Here is a 17,640-nt window from a genome sequence, read left to right as displayed (position 1 = left end):
AGGGTAGATGGAGTACAGCAGTATAGGGCGTATCGTAGTAGAGATAGTGTACTATAGTAGATATTGTGTACTGTAGTGGAAATAGACATTGTCAGATTGAGATTGTAGTGTAGTATAAACTGTGTACTGAAGCAGAATTGTGTATTATGTATAGTAGTGAAGATGGTACTCACTTATTGTGTACTGCAGTGGAGACCGTGTACTATCACATATGTTGTGTACCACAGTGGGGATAGTACACCGTGGTTTAGATTGTGTACTGTAGTGGATTCAGCGCACATTAGGGCAGATAATATACGGTAGTACAGTGTGTAGTAGTAGTAGTAGTAGTAGTAGTAGTATATATAGTGTACTGAAACAGAGATAATGTGCTGTAATGGAGCAAATGCACAAGAGTAGAGTACTGTACACTGTAGCATAGATAGCAAACAGTACTATAGAGTGTGTACTGAGCAGAACTGGAGTGTGTAGCGATACTACACTTTTTGTGTACCGCAGGATAGAGTACTGCAGTACTCAGTGGAGCTCGTAGAGTACCAACCGTGAGTAAGAGCTTTTCGGGACGTTTGGACAGTGAACAGATGAATAACCTTTCCAGGGCGTCCGAACAAACGGGACGAATTAGCGGTGGAAGTGTTTTCTGGCTAGCGCGCCGCGGCGCTCTGTGTTCAGTTACAGAATCCAAAAACAGCCATAAACACCAATCCAGTGAGGCGCGTTCAAACGCGGATCCGGCGAAAGGGTCCCTCCGGGAGACGCTAAAAACCCGCGCAATTAGCCGTGTCGCGGGGCGACTCCGCTGAGGACCTCGCGGGGTTGCGCCTCCAACCTCTTCATGCCGAGCGTTTAGCTTCCCCTCGGCTACACGGCTGGAAAACGCTGGCGTATTACACTTTAATTAGCGCGGCTCATTACACGGCGTATAAACGTAGCTTCAGATCTAGCGCCTCCCCCTTCCCCCGCCGCACTCCAGCGTCCGCAGAGCCTTTTTCCGAGCCCTATCAGATCAGCTGCGGTGAAGCTCGGAGCCTCGCAGTCTGGCCCCGGCCGGCCTCCGGCCCGGAGCTGGCTTGACGCCGGCCCTCCTTCTTCTGCTGGAAGAAAGAGGGAGGGCGGAGGGGAAAGAGGGGTCGGTCTGGAGCCGACGGAAACAAATGAGCCCGGCGATGCGGTGGATTCGATGACGTCTGAAAGAAACAAAAACGCCTGTTTTGAAATGTGTTAAAATAGAGGGATCAGACGGGATGAAGCCTCTGGTTCCCGAGAAGGAGCTCCTGAAGCAGCTCCAGAGCTCCTTCTCAGGAGCTTTTTCAGCTTCCGCAGGAACTCATAAGCCGCGCCCATCGGCAGATGCTTCTTGCAGGGCGCCGTTTTTTGGTCTGCGGTCGTCACCGGTCAGAGGTCCGAGGTCTTCTGGCAACATCTAAATTTCGGAGTGCGGGGTTAGCTAACGGCTAACGCGGTTCTTTCCCCCTGTGAAGCAGTGCAGTGCAGGGAGAAGATACAAACCCTTCAACCATCTGATAGTCCATGATTATTATTCCAGGAACGCTGAGGTAGTCTTGTCTTGTTGTCTTCCACTTCCTCTTCTTGGCTGGTGTGTTTTGGAGTGTGTAGCCGAAGGTGCACGCCGGCCTCGCAAAGCTAAAATGTTCCCCCGGAGGAGGCTAATTCCTGGAAGGAAACTTGAGCCGGACACTTCTTAGAACTTTTCCGTCTGGCGAACCTCGTTGGACTTTTTGTCATCCGTGGGCACGTTTAAATTCTGCGGATTCACGTCCGGTTACGATGAGTCAAAAAAATGACGAACCTCATTTGTTTTCCCCGTGTTTGTTCTTTGTGGACCAGAACTTGAAAACCCCTTTTTTTTTTTTTTGCCGACGGTAAAAGTCACCCCTCCACACCCAACCCTTTTTTTCCCTTTATCACCAGATGTTAACTATTAGGACCTTACTTTCCCCCGTCTGAGACGACCGATAATCCGAAGCCAATTTTTATTAGCGGGCTAATCCAAGTCTAAAATAAGGGCCGATCAAAGGCGGCACGTCGGAGCCAACAGAAACACCGTCGGCTCGACTCCCCCAGACGAGAGGAGGCTCACGTGTGAACGCTCGCTCGAACGCCGAGTGGACGTCGGCATAAATCACGGGCGAGCGTCGGAATCTCGAGTTTCAGAGTGCTCGTTACATTCGCCCGCCGCCGCCGCCCGTCTCGGGCTCACAGACGCCGTCATCGTTCACACAGATGTAAGATCTCCAGCTGCTCTCTGGTATGAGGAAGTAAGAGGGCTGGATTTAATCAAGGTCAAGTGAATCCTCCTCGGCCGAATCCCTCGGGCAGAGCCGGCCGGACGGACGTCGGTCCTCCCCTGATTTCCCTGCGATGCGTCACATTTTGGTGCTTTTGTGACAAATAATTCAAGAGAGGCTTTTCCACATTCCTGTAAAAACCCCGCGGCTCTTTTCCCGGGTCGGTTGTTGGTGGTCGAAAGCGCTCGGCGGGCACCTGCGTCCTGGATTTTGCGTCGAGTTGAGCGAGTTTCTTTTCTCTCTCGCGGCAGGGGGATAGAGCGCCTGGCGTTAGCTTCGCAGAGGAGGCCGCGCGTTGTTCTGTGAGCGAGCTGGAATGTGGTGCGGACAAGTGGAAATTTCTCTCTACCGTGCTAAAATGGCCATGGCTGTAGCAGCAACAATATGAAGACTTTTCCATATTTGCCAGCCGGCGATGCCAGCCGAGGCCAGACGATGTCCAGTTAGCGGAATACGACATGTGGATCCGGTAACCCACGGATAAACACCTTTTTCAGTAGGTCCAAGTTAAGACAAAGAGCTTATCTTTTTTTTTTTTTTATTCAGCTGAAACTCCATCCGCCGTTTCAAATGGACCTTTGCGCCCACGTCCCGGGTGAGGACGTCCGCCGAATGCACTAAACCTGCAGCTGTTTGCAACGTCAGCACGTTCCGCCTGCCTCTAACCACTATTTGCAGCAGCCGCGTCTGAGGAGAATGATTAAATTGCAGAGCGCGGGAGTCACATGGCAGAAAATTCTACGCTCCGAGGAGCGTTCGGGAGCGTCGGCAACCGCTATAAGAAACAATAGACGATGCAAGACAAGAGATGGCGTGAAACGTGTCCCCGAAGTGAAAGGAGGCGGCAGGAGTTTGGAGGACGGGGAGGTGAAAGTGTCCCTCTATGCAGACGACCTCCTGCTTTCCGCTCTGATCCGGGACGCCTCCCCTTTCCCTCTTGGTTTGCGCCCATGGAGTGCAGGACTGTTCCCTGATCAAGGCGGGGACAGGGAATGTCAGTTTACCCTTTCTTTAAAATCAAAGTGCATCGTCAGTTTCTTTCAAATAGGTGACCTCCTCTTGTCTTCACCTCGACGAACCCGTGTCGAGCTTCACTCGATGTCTGCTGGATTCAGACGACGACTGCCCGACCCCAATAAAACCGAGGCTCTGCCTCCAAGGCTCCCAAATTCTTCCTCTGTTCACACCTTAAAGCGGGAGTTTTTAATTTTCCTTATCTGTGACAAGCTGACAGGCCCATCCCCTCCCGACAACGCCGAAACCGACCGGGAGCGAGATTTAAACTCTCGACTGTCAAATTACGGCTGGAATTTCCCCTCTCCCGTCGGATCCCTCGCCACCCCTTCGCACCCTCGCGGTCTCAGGCGTTCGCCGGGGGGCTCGTATCCCCAGATGTGAATTCCCGCCGTGGCGGAAGATGCCGAGCCCGAGGCTTCCTCGGGCGGCGTGTTCTAAAAACAACCCTTCGTCTCAATCCCGGGTATCTCGACGGGAACGGGATCCCTTCGTCGCCCCGGGTGGTTTTCGCCGGAGGCGTCCAGACACAGCAGGCGTTTGGCTGTCGTTGCCTCGGAGTTCTGCTCTCGCTCGCCTTCTTTACTCTCCTTCTTTAGTCACATGTGACTTCTGTCTCCATATAAAGCCCCAAACGTTTATCGCCCGTCTATTCCGGGAATCCCCTCGCTTTGTAAAAGCTTTAATACATACGTCGCCGCCGCATTCCGTCTGGCTTTCGAGGTCTGGTGAGAAAGTCCCTCCGATTGGTCGATCAGCTTCACGTTTGTTGCCCGGGGCGACGCAGAGAGCTAACCGAAGCCAAAACATCTGAAAGCATCATCGGGGGGACCTTCGTGGTGCAGGAAGGTCCCTGGATGGATTCTTACGGGAGGCCTTTCTGTGTGGAGTCACGTTCTCCCAGGGGTTCCTCAGGGTTCTCCAGGTTCCCCCAAAGTCCAAACACACGCAGGAGGTTCGGCGGAGACCCTGCATCGTCCAGATGTTTGGATGAGAAGGTGAATGGTCAGATGTTTCTATCGGTGGTCCGGTGATGGACGGGTCAAGGGTGAACCCCGACTCTCTCCCAATGACACCAAGGATAGGCTCCGCCCCCCCGAGAGCAGGAGAAGTAATGGAGACAATGAATGAATGAATGAATGAATGAATGAATGAACAGTCTGGGCTCCCGTCTGATGGTAGACCTGATTTATCCCGGCTCCCATTGAGCAAAAGTCTAAAACGTGAAACGCCGCCATCCGCGTTCCCTTCCTTTGTGACTTCTGGGAGCGCTAGCAGACGCTTAGCAGGACGCAGCTAGCAGAGCGCGGTGGGCTCGAGGAGCAGAAGAACAAGACAACATGGCGTTAGCGCGCGAACGAGACTTTTGACCTTCTTCTGTTTGTGGACGTGGCCTCTGTCCACCGGGTGTCTCGGGAAGATCTCCGAGTCCGAGGGCCACCGACTCGCTTTTTCCAAAGCCATCATTTCCCCGTCGGCGTTCAGAATCCTACATATTTACGTTTCATGGTTTCCATGATTTCGATGATTTCGATAAACGCTTCGCCGGGAAGCATCTGTATTTAATATTTCCCTCCCGTTATTTGTAACCCGTTCTCGGTCCAGTTCCCCCCCCCCCCTTCTGTTCTTTGTCTCAGTCCTGCCATAAACAACATTGTTCTATTCGGGAATGGTTGCCGTTGGAGACGGAACAGTCGTACGGTATGTTTAAGGGGAACGAACGTGCGGCGATGTAGCCGTGCGCGCTGATGATGAGAGCATGGAAAACGCAGGCGCTTCCAAACCGCGCTGGCGGCGATCGGACGGCTGCGGTTTTTCCATTTTGTCGGATTCCAGGTTGGGATTTTTTTGTTTTCCGAAGCGGAGGCATCGCAATCATTCCTGTCGGGACGGAGCGAGCCGGTCCTCTTCTGCTCGGCCGGGGTTTCCCGTCGCGGAGCCGATCGCACGTAGCGGCCGTTGCGTAACCGCCCGACCCCTCCGAGAGGCCTTAATCCCGCCGCGCCGACCCGAAGCTCCTTATCGGTCCCAGATCGCCGCTTTTCCAGGCTTTCGGGGTTCACCGTCGGATGGTTTCCACCCGATGGGACCAGACGGATCGTCGTCTCGCACGCGTCCCTTCTTTTCCCCCTCCCGACCAAAAATAGGCGCCATGAGAAGTTTTTCCGGCTATTTCTGTCTTCCCCCCGCGGGTGCCTTCGGAGGGCAGTGACAGTAGTAGCCGTGTGGTTTGTTTTGGTCTGTTCTTGGCGAGGGTCGGAGGTCCACGGGAGTCTGCAGATCAAACGCCGCTCGCTTTCACAAGCTTTGAGTTCTGCTCCTTCTCTTTCTCCTGTAGGAGTTTATTTTACCTTCCTCCACCTCCTCCTCCTCCTCCTCCTCCTTCCTTCACCCCACCCTTTTATCTCATGCCAGTGTTTTTCGGAAAATGCAGCCTCACACGGAGGACGGCGCCCGGGGAGGGGGCGGAGCTGGGCGTTTGTCCCGCGCTCGCGGCGTCTCAAACACAAACGCTCATGTGTGAGGGACCCTCGCTGCACTTTTATGAGCCGAACGGTCATTAAATGGAGCTCCTCGCCGTTTGCGACCCCGGGGCCCGACGGCGGCGGCGCCTCTCAAAGGACGCATCTCAATATTTTTGGATTCGCATTCCGACACCCCTCCTCCACGGCCTCGGCGCGGCGGGACGATAATACACGCGTTATTTCGAGTTCGCCGTCCTCGTTGACCTTCTCGCCGACCCCACGCCCGGCCAGATAGATGATGGAAGGGCTCCACGTCCTCAGACAGGAAGTGACGCCTCGCCGCCTCGTCACTTCCTTCTGCGGAAACCAGCGCGGAAAGATTGGACCTGTGTGTGTGTGTGTGTGTGTGTGTGTGCTGACCTGGCTCAAACAAACAACCTTCTTTGCCATCTTTAACACTCTCCTCCCATTTGCTCGGTGAAGAGGGGGGGAATGGGAGCAGTTATTTAAAGCCGCTGGGAGGAATGCGAGCGCCGGTTTGCGCCCGTGCCGCCCCGTAGCTGCAGCGATTAGCGCGGGTAAACAGAAAAACACCGCTAGCGCCGCGCGGCCTGCGGACGTTACCTGAGGATCCCGCGGGGCGGGTATCTGATATAACGCGAGCGCAGCGCCGTCGGGCTTCCTCCGCCCGCCGGAGGCCCTCAGGGCCGTCATTACGTGACATCATCTGAGCCAAGATCCTGTTTGGCGGGAGGGCCTGTGACAGGGTGATGGTGGATTTCCGCCGCCCCGCATATTTCCCTGACACGCGGTGCCGAGCGGATCTCGACCGAAAGGGTCGGTAATTGCAAACATCCCCCTCGGGTTCACCTGACGGGCTTCCGTCGGCTTTTCTCGGGTGTTTCTGGGAGCCCGGAGGGGAGGAATGCGTGCGCGGTCGCAGGTTTGTGTTTTCAAAAGGCAGTGATTATGTCATTTACTCCCAGCGTCTGGACGCCCCCTTCCTCCCCCCCGCGGCTCCCTCTCACACGAGGCGGTATGCGGTCTCATAACGCCGGCCGACCGCTCGGCCTATTTGGGGACGCGGTTTCCTGCCCCGGAGCCGGTGCTGACGGGAAGCGACGTCACAAGACGCCCGCCGTCCCGGCGGTAAAAGCGTGTTTATTTGCGTGAAAAGCGCGTGGGACGGAAGAAAAACACTCGGCCGAGTGTTCAAGATGACGATGGCGACGATGACGGCTTCCAAATGTGAAGCTATGTAGCTAGCAGGCGACGGTCGCTGTGTAAAACATAGCATTTCCCACGCTCGCATTTCACTTTGGGATTTTTTTTTTCCTGAGAAGGTGCTGTTTTACGATGTTTCCACCTGTTGCGGAGCCTTTTCTCTCGTCTTCGGACGACTCATTATCTCCACCGCTCGTCCCAGTCACACATTTATGGTCTCAGCTGGGATGTTTCGCCGCTTCATCCAGGGAATTCTTGCAGTGACTCACCGCGAGCGAGCGAGCAGGAAGGAGTCGCTATGACGTCTCACAGCGAACCGTTCGTCACTGCGGCGAGGCCGCGTGTGTGTCTGCGCCGGGGCGGGAAGCGACCACGTGTTGACCTTAAAACACAAAAATCGCCGGTTAAAAGCCGACTAGACGCTGGTGTTGACTCGACTGAGTCAGCCGGCGTCGCGGAGAATCCCGCCGTCTGATTGGAGTTGATGGAATATCTGTGTGAAGTACAAACGTTGTATAATCCGCGCCGCCGGCCCCGATGTGTCTGCCGTGGTGTTCGGCCCGGCGAGCCGGGACGCCTCCGAGCCGCGGTTTGGAGGGCTGTAATTTGTTGTTTTTTTTTTTTTTTTTGCGTCGGGAGGGCGCGGCTGTGGCGGCGGCGGCGGGGGGGCTGGAGGCGCGTCATCACCAGACAGCCGCGGAGCGAGTGGGTGGGCGGGCGGTTGCGGTCACTGGGCACCCAGAGGGCAAACCTTCCTCCTCTCTTTATGCAATTGTTGCAGTACAGTGAAAACACACACACAGTGAGTCATTCACAATAGTATCACATGTTGGGCTGTGTGGGCGGAGCCTACCGGCGTGCCTCACGCCTATTAATTGCACCCCATTGTTGGTTCATCGGAGTTAAATGTGCGCCAAACCCTCATCCGCGCGACGGCGAGTCAGAATGTCTGCGATTCGGTTGAACTGCTCAAATGATTCAGATCGTGTGCGTTTGTCCGGTTCGTTTGCAACTCCGTCCTGCGTCTGCTCTGCGGGCTGCAGACTTGTCGGACTGTAAATGTCGTTTCTCTTTTCTTCTTTTCTCCTCCTCCTTGTGGCTCCGTCTCTTTATCCCCCTCACTTTCCCAGAAACACGATCTCCCCCCCCCCCTCGCTGCCCCAGTAAAACCCTGCGCTGTGGAGAAATCTGTCTTTCTCTTTTTGGAAAGAATCACGAGAAGGACTCTCACGTCACACGGCGACACTGATGAGAACAGAAAAAAACGAAGGCCCCGCCTCCCTCGCCAGTTTTGGGGTCCAAACTGCCCCCCCCCCCCCCCCCCCCCCCAGCCATCTTGAAACGCACCTGCGATTGAATCACGCTATCGAACGGGATTCGGGGGTGTTTTGTGCTTGGCGACGGCCAAACTGAGTCGGTTAGTTGTAATTAAATCGTCTCATCGCCGGGCGCAGACGCAAAATGCATGCATGTGTGTGTGTGTGTGTGTGTGTGTGTCATCCCCAGAATGGGATCTTGGATCGTTTTCAACCGCTTCCATTTGTTGACACGGCCGTGTGGAAAATGAGGGTCATGACAGCATAATTGCTTTTGTATCCACAAGCCCCCCCCCCCCCCCCCCCCCCCCCCACCACCACACACACACACACACACACACACACACACACCATACACATAGACAGCTCAGCTCTGTTTCGTGCCTCGCATTCATTCAAACCGCCAAATAACTCTTTCATTTGATTTTTAATAACACAGCGCCTCACAGGAATGCCTTTCCATCCCCGCAGACAAAGGCGTGGCGGGGGGTGTTTTTTTTTGGGGGGGTGTTTTTTGGGGGGGCGGTTGCCTCCCAGGTACAGGTGGGAGCCGACTGTGGGAGTAAATGACTGATCGCGTGTCATAAATCATGTTAATGAACCCGGGAGGCGACCATTCAGATGGACGTGTTCTTCCTCCCGGCTGTTTTTTTTTGTGTTTTTTTTTTTCCCTCCGTTGATTTTGGCGCTGAATCCGGCGGATCGGGAACGCAGGACGGCCATCTTCTCGGGAAAGAGACGTCTTTTAAAAAGGAATAAATAAATTAATAAGCAAATCAGGAAGTTGCGCTGAAGACGACGGAGGATGTTCTTATAAATAAAGTTCTGGTTAGAATCTGGACTTTGAGGCTTCATTCTCTTTTCAGTATGTAATGCAGTAGGAGGAGCTAACCACAGAGGCTCTCCAGGGGGGGAGACACACACACACACACACACACACACACACACACATTTACCTACTGCCTAAGATCTGCAGAAATCATTAGTCGGTGCATCTGAGAGGAGAGGCAGATGTGAGGGCGAGGAGACCCCATGTTAGCTGGAAGCCAAGCTAGGCTGCTGTCCTGCGGAGCGGCGGTTCAGGCTGGAGGTGTTCGGTCAGGAAGCCCTCCATGTTTGTCTGCGGCGTTTCTTTGTCTGCGACGCAGCGGCCGGAGGGGGAACGATGGCGGACGTTCTGGCGATCCACCTAACAGGAGGTTGGACTGGATGGAACCGGCATGTTCTCTGATCAGGCCAGAAGAAAAACAGTAATCAGGGCTTCTGCCTCACAGCCAGAAGGTCCAGGGTTGGATTCCCAACCAGGAGGCCCTCCTGTGGGGAGTCCGCGTGGGGTTCCTCAGGGTTCTCCGGGTTCCTCCCGCGGTCCAAACACACACGGGAGGTTCACTGGAGACGGTGTGAACGAGAAGGTGTATGGTTGCATGTTTCTTTATGATGTGTGAAAGACACAAGTATCCACACGTCTGGACAAAACATGGCCTCCGAAGAACCTCCTGCATGCGTTCGGACTGTGGGAGGAACCCGGAGAACCCACGCAGAAAGGTCTCCTGTGGGAACCCAAGCTGGGACCTTCTGGCCACTGAAGCATCTGCCAAACTCACCCTGCGGTGTTTGTGAAAGATCAGGATTCAGGCAGCAGAAGAAAAGGGAGGGATTCCACAAACCGCTGCAGACCGTGACCACCGGGCCCGGCGTTCACCACATGACCTTCTAGCAGATACGGAAAAAAAACAACCGTGGCCTTTTTCTGCGGCCGGACGGACTCGCGGGTTCCTCGAAGGTCTCCGCTGTCTCACCTTCACAGCGCATCGCATTAGCGCGGAGCTAATCGAACGGCCGACCTTCTCCGGGAGACTCCAGATGGAGCGTAGGTGTGAATGAGGGAGCGAACGGCCGTCCATCTTCTATATTTACACTCCGGGTCCCGTGATTGAAAGCTAACAGGTCCAGCTTAGCCTCGCTCGACTGTCATTCATCTTTGGCTAAATGCTAACTGCTAAGAGTACACGTGGTTTCTCAGAGCTCTGGAGGACTTTTGAGGAGACGGACGATTTCACGCCGTCTCAGACGCCGCGGAGAAGTCTGGACTTCTTCTGAGCGTGCAGACGCCTGGGAACCCTCTCGTCCAGACGGGGGCCTCAGAACCAGACTTCGTCTCCATCCTTGTGGGATTTGAGGTTACGCAATCGCTCCTGGAAAGGGTTTTCTTCTCTCGATGTCTGCGATCTCCATTTTCGTCCCCGGCTCCCCCCTCGGTCTAAATCCGGTTTGCAGACATGGAAACCCAACCCCCCCCCCCCATCCCTCCGCACTTCCCCTCCCCGCCTTGAGCGTCACAGATCCAGGGTCTCCTCCTGGAGCCTCCTTCTTCTCCTGAGCGTTCGACACCCTGTCCGAAGGAGGGGACGCCCCTGCTGGGCCGGAAGGGATCCGGTCCCATTACTGTGCCACAGCAGAGACGCTCTGGACGGCTAATCGCTACCATGTGGGCTGAGGAGCACAAAGGGCTCCCCTCTTCCATCCTCCTCCTCCTCCTCCCCTCAAAGCTTTGTTTTTCCTTTTCCGTCTCATTACCTTTTATTATGATGTTCTCCAAACATCGTCTTGGGCTTATCTTCAAATTATAATTGACTCCAATTGTGGCAGAATGGCGCTACATGCTAGATAGCATTCGCCGAACATTCACACACTGAGTGCTGCTTAGCAAGGCGCTAAGCCTATAGCGCTAATAGCATACCATAGCCTAGCGCTGTGGTTAGCGGCTAACCATGCTAATGTGGAGCAACCGCACCGTTCGGTGTCTTGCAGGAAATCAAACCAATGGGAGGGTCGGTGGTTTGTTTGATGCAACGAGTTAGCCGTGTGTGTGTGTGTGTGTGTGTGTGTGTGTGTGTGTGTGTGTGTAGGGGTCCCTCCTGTTGGTAGTTCAATTCCCAGTTCCTCCTGTGTACCAAAGTGTCCTTCAGCAAGACTCTGAGCCCCAACAGCTTAGTTGCCACCAGTCGGTGTGTGAACGGATGAACCGTATCTCGCCTTTTGCAAGAAAACTCCAGATAGTATCCATTGTTTAATCTCCGCAAAGGGGATTTTCAAAGAGATAAAGCAGGCAGGAAGTAAAAAAAATTCATCGATATTTTGAGTTTCAGTCAGGATCCGCTGTATCTGAGAGACACCGATCGGCCCGCGGGGGAGAATGAGCGAGGACGCTTCAGTTTGGCGTTTACATCAGAATGCTGTTTGAAAAGTGCCCGGAAAAACGCTCCAGATTAGACACAACGTGCGCTAAGGTCGAAGACGTCTGCGCACGCTTGCGTTTTGTGTCATCACAACATCATAAATGATGTCCATCGTTCCTGCCTGTCGTTATTTAATGCACACATCCTGTATGAGTCGATAGCACCCTACACAAATATACAACTTCATTCATTCATTATGCGCCCCTGCTGCTAAGTTGAATCTAATGGAATCTAAAATCGCAGCGCCGCCTACTGGCGCGGCATGCAAACTACAGCCTGCGTGCACGGAGGTGGCCTTCCAAAGGTGTGTTTGTGGAAGGCGGGTGCATCTCACACACATTCCTCCCATATGTGAGAAGAAAGTCCTCAAAGAGCTGGTGGCGTCCACCTGCTCGCCGGCTGCACGGAGGAGCTCGGAGGCGCCCGGCCGCCGCTCGCGCCGACCGTTTCTTTTTTTTTTTCTTTCAAAACGCGATAGAGTTCAAAGTCGTATTTTTTTACAAGGCGCCGCTTGTGGATTTCCTCTGTTTCCCATCATGGAAGTTCCATAAAACTAAACCGTGGCGTTGTTCACGGGATGTCTGCGAATAAACCCGAAACGAGGAGCCTCCCGGTGACCTTTATCTCCGTCTGACGGGACTCCGACCTTCTCCCTCCACAGTCGTGTGCCCGCTGACGTGCATGAATGGAGGCGTCTGCAGCTCCAGGAAGCACTGCCTCTGCCCGCCGGGCTTCACCGGACGCCTCTGCCAGTTCCCCCTGCAGCAGATGCAGCAGGCCCAGGCGGCGTGGGGCAACAAGCAGCCCATCTACCCGGTATCTCTGAAGCCCGAAGGCCAGAAGCTGGTGGAGCAGTCGGGGATGGCGCACACCCAGCTGACGCAAACCCACTCCGTCTTCACCTTTCCCCTGTCGCAGCCGGGGCACCACTCGTCAGAAGGTACGTCCCCCGGTCCGAACGCCGCCGCCGCCGTCCCGACCCGCCGTCTCCTCTGACCCCCGACGTCTGCCGCTTCCAGTGCAGATCAATTTCCGCGTGCACCACACGCCCGACACCTCCGTGGTCATCCAGCCGCTGGACCAGGCGGACGACAAGCCCCCGCACAAGGCGGCGCCGCGACCGCTCCCCGCGCGCCACAAGCCCAAGGGCCGCTGCTTCCAGGAGACCACGCCCAAACAGGCCGTGAGTGATTCGTAGCGATACAGGATATCGGAAAAAGCATCTTACATCGTGTCTGCGGAGGTTCTCGGTCCTCCGGGTGATGGTCAAAATCTTCTTGTCGTGGCAACTGGACTCAATTGACATAAATATTGACACTGAATGAAGTGTCAGCGATATATTCCGTGGAGACGGCCTATTATCAAAAATGTCCATTTCTTCACTTGAAGATGTTTTCTTCAGAACCTGAGGAGCCTCCTGATGACAGTTGAAACGTCTTCACGCGAAGAAATTCCAATTTTTGACAGAATTCACAGACGATTTTCTGCATCATTTAAGACTTCTCATTCCATTTTCAATGTTTATGGCGGTGTCATGGATAATGTGACATACAGTACATCTGTCCAGCATGCCATAGTGCAGTCATGCTGTTTGACATCTATCCAAATTAAAAATTCAAAGTGTTTATTGTCATATTTAACATCTGAAAATGTACAATGAAATTCTTATTTTGCTACCGACAGTGAAGCCAGATAGGTGGCAAAAAACAAAACAAAACAATAAATAATAAGCACGTGATTGTTTTCATAATAAAAAAAATTATTATCAAGGCGTACCTTTTCCAAATATTTAAGATTTAGAATAAATCAGAGTCTACTCCAGGTATCTGTGGTGACTTCAGGGTTGGGAGCCCCAAATGAGCTCGTCCTAAGAGTAATATTAGCGCTAGCAGAGACATGCTAACAGCATGAGCCGCAACTCCAGGGAAACCAGATTAGCTGCTGGAAGAAAAACAGCTAACATTTGGTGACTATGGAGGTTCTCGGCCATCCAGGTTCACGGTGACTTCTTGTCCAAGCCTTTTCGTGGCAGCCGGTTCACAGCGTGCGTTGAATTTTAGCCGTACCTCCCCAAGTTCTAGCTGGCCCCAGAAGTTGTACCTTTGTTCCCCTGGAGGACATCCCCATTAACACCACAACCTCGTTCAAGCTAGTTCCTGCAAAACAACTCTCCATCGCGACTCAGACCAGAACCCTGGGGTTCAGGTGTGGAAAACTCCCCACGGTCCACTAGTACCAAAGAAACCTCTCGGACGAGAAGCGAAACCTCAAGGGAAGAAAGTCCAGTTGCCGCAAAAAGATTTGGACAACCGACTTGATGATGTACACGTGGCGAGCTGGAGCCGTTCAGACATGATGTCGCTTTCTTGTCTCCAGTGCAACAGCACGCCGCTGCCCGTCCTCACCAACCAGGAGGACTGCTGCGGCAGCGTGGGGAACTCCTGGGGCCAGAACAAGTGCTACCAGTGCCCCAAGCTGCCAAGTGAGTGCCAGGGCCTCCTCCGGTCCACATTCCGCCCCGGATTCGAAACCGCCTCGCAATCGCGTGCGTTTATCCGGGAGAAAGAAAGTTTTTCTTTGACGTAATCCGTCGCGGGTTTTCGGGTTGATCCAAGTAGATTATTCTCCGTCCGGCCCCCGCCCGCCGCTCCATGCCTCATAAGATCACAACAATTGCTTCATACCTCTGTAAAAACATGGTCAGATGAGAGCCGGTGGCCCGGGTGGAGTTTGTGAAAAGCGGTGGGCGGAAGAAATGACGGGAATTACGCGCAGACGGTGAGACAGGAGAGGGGAATGTGGAAAATCAGCCTCTATTTAAGCGTGTTCCAATGGGTCTGCCCGGAGGATGACTGTCATCACCGCGCCGAAAGATTGAAACTTAAGGAAATCTTGGCCGCACGCGTTTTTCCACTCAGCTATTATTCCAGCTCCCGACTCTCTCGGGCAGACAATGCGGCCCTTTGACCGAAAACCCGATACGGAGCGTCTGGTTAGTTTCAGTCCCCTCTGTTCTCATGTCGGTTTCCACTCTCAAAGCTACGTGCTAATGGATGAGGAAAAGCAAAGGCGGGCGGAGGTGGCTAAGAGTTAGCGGTGTCAGGAGAAGGGGGCGCTAACGCTGCGCCGCCAGCCTGAACCTCATGTATTTCCAGACTCATAAAATCCGTCATTAGGGGGGGAACAAGCGAGGGAGCAGGAAAACAAAGAAAATCCCAAAGCGGTTTGTGCGGTCATAAAAACTTTGGCCTCGAAAATACACCGCCGACTTCATAACACGTTTATTTTTGGGCGCTGGAAACCGCAACCTTTCTTTTTATACTCGGCCCTTTGTTTACCGAGTAAACGGTGGGGGTTGGGAGGTCTGAAGCGCTCGGTAAAAACAAAATACCTTCTGGACTCACTAAAAACATCAGCAAAATGTTTACAATATAACACTGATGTTTTATGTGTAGCATGTTAGCATGTTAGCATGGCGTAGCCTGAGCCTCTATTTTTGGTGGCCCTTCTGTTTGGAACGGGGGATCTTTTGGTTCTCGTTTTCCACAGGAGGGGTTGAGAGTTAGTGAAACCGGCTTCAGAAGAAGAAGGAGGGGGTTCCTCAAAACATAAGGAAACCAGATCCTGCCATTTATCGGAAACGTCGCTAACCCGCGCGTTCGGAGTCACGTCTTTCCAGACGCGAAGGAGTGGGTGTACATCCAACGTATGGGTTAGTCAGTCGCTGACTGGGGCGGAGGATTAACTCTCCTCCTGCTTCCATCCAGACAGAATCGATTCGTCATCGAGCTGCTGGCGAGCATTCGGGTTTCACTTCTGCTCGTCGTTCCGATGCGGCCAGGTGGCCGGAAACCACCGAGAAGACCTTGTTAAGGAAATGCTCAAATTAAAAAGCCCGGCTTCCGTCTTTCCTCGAAGGCATCGGTCGATACCGTTAGCAGAAGGCAGGTCAATCCAAATGTAGACGTAAGACCTGAGGAACCTGATCCCTCGAGGAGGAAACAGGAAGCAGATAATGGGTTTGGAGGTCCAGTGGACTCCGAGTCCTCCCAGTTATCGTTCCTCGTTGGTGGTTTTATGTCGGTGACTTGGGCGTCTGCCTCCTCCGTCACCCTGAAGAAGACGCTCTCGGGCAAGGGGTTCACCTATCTGGCCCCGCAGGAGTTGTTACCAGCAGAAGATGAGAAGCCAAGGGGCAAGGACATAAATGGCAAAATCTTCTTCTTCTTCTTCTTCTTCTTCCTCTTTCGGCTTTTCCTGTCAGGTGTCGCCACAGCGAGTCCACTTTCTCCATCTAACCCTATTCTCTGGATCCTCCTCTCTCACACCAACTACCTTTATATCTTCTCTCACTACGTCCATAAATCTTCTCTTTGGTTCTTCTCCAGACCTCTTGCCTGGCAGCTCCAATTCCAGCATCCGTCTACCAATATATTCACTATCCCTCCTCTGTCCATGACCCAACCATCTCAGTCTGGCTTCTCTGACCTTCTCTCCAAAACATCTAACATGTGCTGTTCCTCTGATGGACTCATTCCTGATCCTCTCCATCCTGGTCACTCCCAAAGAGAACCTCAACATCTTCATCTCTGCAACCTCTAGTTCTGCCTGCTGTCTTTTGGTCATTTGGTCACAGTTTCTAGTCCAAACATCATCGCTGGTCTCACCACTGTCTTGTTCACCTTTCCTTTTATTCTGGCTGAAAGTCTTCTATCTCTTCGTACCCCTGAATCTTTTCTCCACCCATTCCAACCTGCTTGGACCCGTCTCTTCACCTCTTTTCCACACTCTCCTACGCTCTGGACTGTTGACCCTGAAATCCTCCAGCTTCTTGATCTCCACTCCCTGTAGCCTCAAAACATAAATGGCAAAGTGAAGTCATGAAATAGGAAAGCCAGCAAAACCCAGCAGAAGTGCACAGATGCACACGGCGCATCTGAAGCTTGTAGCTTCCTTGCACCATTTGGCAAAGACGGCATGAGACGGAACATCTGTTGAAGTTCTTCCAGGTGATGGTCCTTATTTCTATTGCTCGGCTTGTCCTCACACTGGACCGCACGCCCGAAGAGGTCGTGCACAGAATGAAGGAACGACCCTACGGTGACATCCAGGCTAACCGTCTGCCCTCTCAGCCCACGAATGTTCTGGCGCTCACATTTTCCGCGGGCGCCGCGCCGTGTCTTCTCATTCCTCAGATGCATCCGTCAAGCAGACCATCGTGGAGGACTACGGCTCCACCTGCCCGCAGGGCTATAAAAGGTTCAACAGCACTCACTGCCAAGGTAACTCTTCAATTCCAGCCATTTGCGATGTTTACGCGCTTCGTGAGAAAGCACAAATAGACCTCATCATTTGCGGTGTATCAAAATAGCATTTTTAATCTCTGCGCCCCGCCCCCTGGCCTTGAAGATATCAACGAGTGCTCCATGCATGGTGTCTGTCAGAACGGAGACTGTCTCAACACGCTGGGCAGCTTCAAGTGTTCCTGCAAGAACGGCTGGGTCCTGGAGAGGAATCGATGTGTCGGTGAGTTAAAAACTCTCCGGTGAGTCACCGCACGGACGTCTCCAACGGGGTTTCGCAGTGGCCTGGGCCTCCTCCTCACGCTAAGAAGGTCTCTGGTTGGATTCCCACAGGGGAGCTTTCTGCGTTGAGACCCCCAGAGTGTCTGCATGGGGTTCCTCAGGGTTCTCCGGGTTCCTCACACTTGCAGGAGTTTTCATTGGAGACCCTAAATTGTCCAGACATGGGAATGAGAGGGTGGATAGTTGTATGTCCCTGTATGTGGCCCAGAGATGGACCGAACCCCGCCTTAGGGTAGGACAAGCGGTGTAGATGATGAACGAATGAATGTTCTCACCCACATAAAACCTGCCCGTCTCCAGTGTCAGAGGCCCGGGTGAAGCAGGGGCTTTGCTACCTGATGGTGTCCGACTCCAGGGGCTGTGAATACGCCCTGCAGAACCCCATCACCCAGGACCGCTGCTGCTGCACCGTGGGCAAGGCCTGGGGTCACAACTGTGAAAGGTGTCCACAGGAAGGCACAGGTGAGTGGGAAGGACACGGTGGAGAC

General features: G+C 53.6%; 1 protein-coding gene across 2 annotated transcripts in view; it reads left to right on the top strand.

Moving 5' to 3' along the window:
- ltbp3 (latent transforming growth factor beta binding protein 3) overlaps window positions 1-17,640 on the top strand; it is a 33,638-nt gene that overhangs the window by 1,831 nt on the left and 14,167 nt on the right. For both annotated transcript variants that reach the window (XM_086177414.1, XM_086177413.1), the window contains exons 2-7: window positions 12,229-12,507; window positions 12,587-12,750; window positions 13,944-14,049; window positions 16,763-16,849; window positions 16,977-17,093; window positions 17,453-17,614. In XM_086177414.1, the coding sequence (XP_086033540.1) occupies window positions 12,229-12,507; window positions 12,587-12,750; window positions 13,944-14,049; window positions 16,763-16,849; window positions 16,977-17,093; window positions 17,453-17,614 (915 nt within the window). The remainder of the gene's footprint in view (window positions 1-12,228; window positions 12,508-12,586; window positions 12,751-13,943; window positions 14,050-16,762; window positions 16,850-16,976; window positions 17,094-17,452; window positions 17,615-17,640) is intronic.

The sequence above is a fragment of the Fistularia commersonii genome, chromosome 29 (assembly GCF_037954325.1).
Source record: "Fistularia commersonii isolate RoL2024-O1a breed Wild chromosome 29, RoL_Fcom_v1.0, whole genome shotgun sequence".
In the NCBI taxonomy this organism is placed as follows: Eukaryota; Metazoa; Chordata; class Actinopteri; order Syngnathiformes; family Fistulariidae; genus Fistularia; species Fistularia commersonii.
The sequence above is the reverse complement of the archived record's forward strand: the minus strand, read 5'-3'. Positions and strand labels throughout refer to the sequence as shown.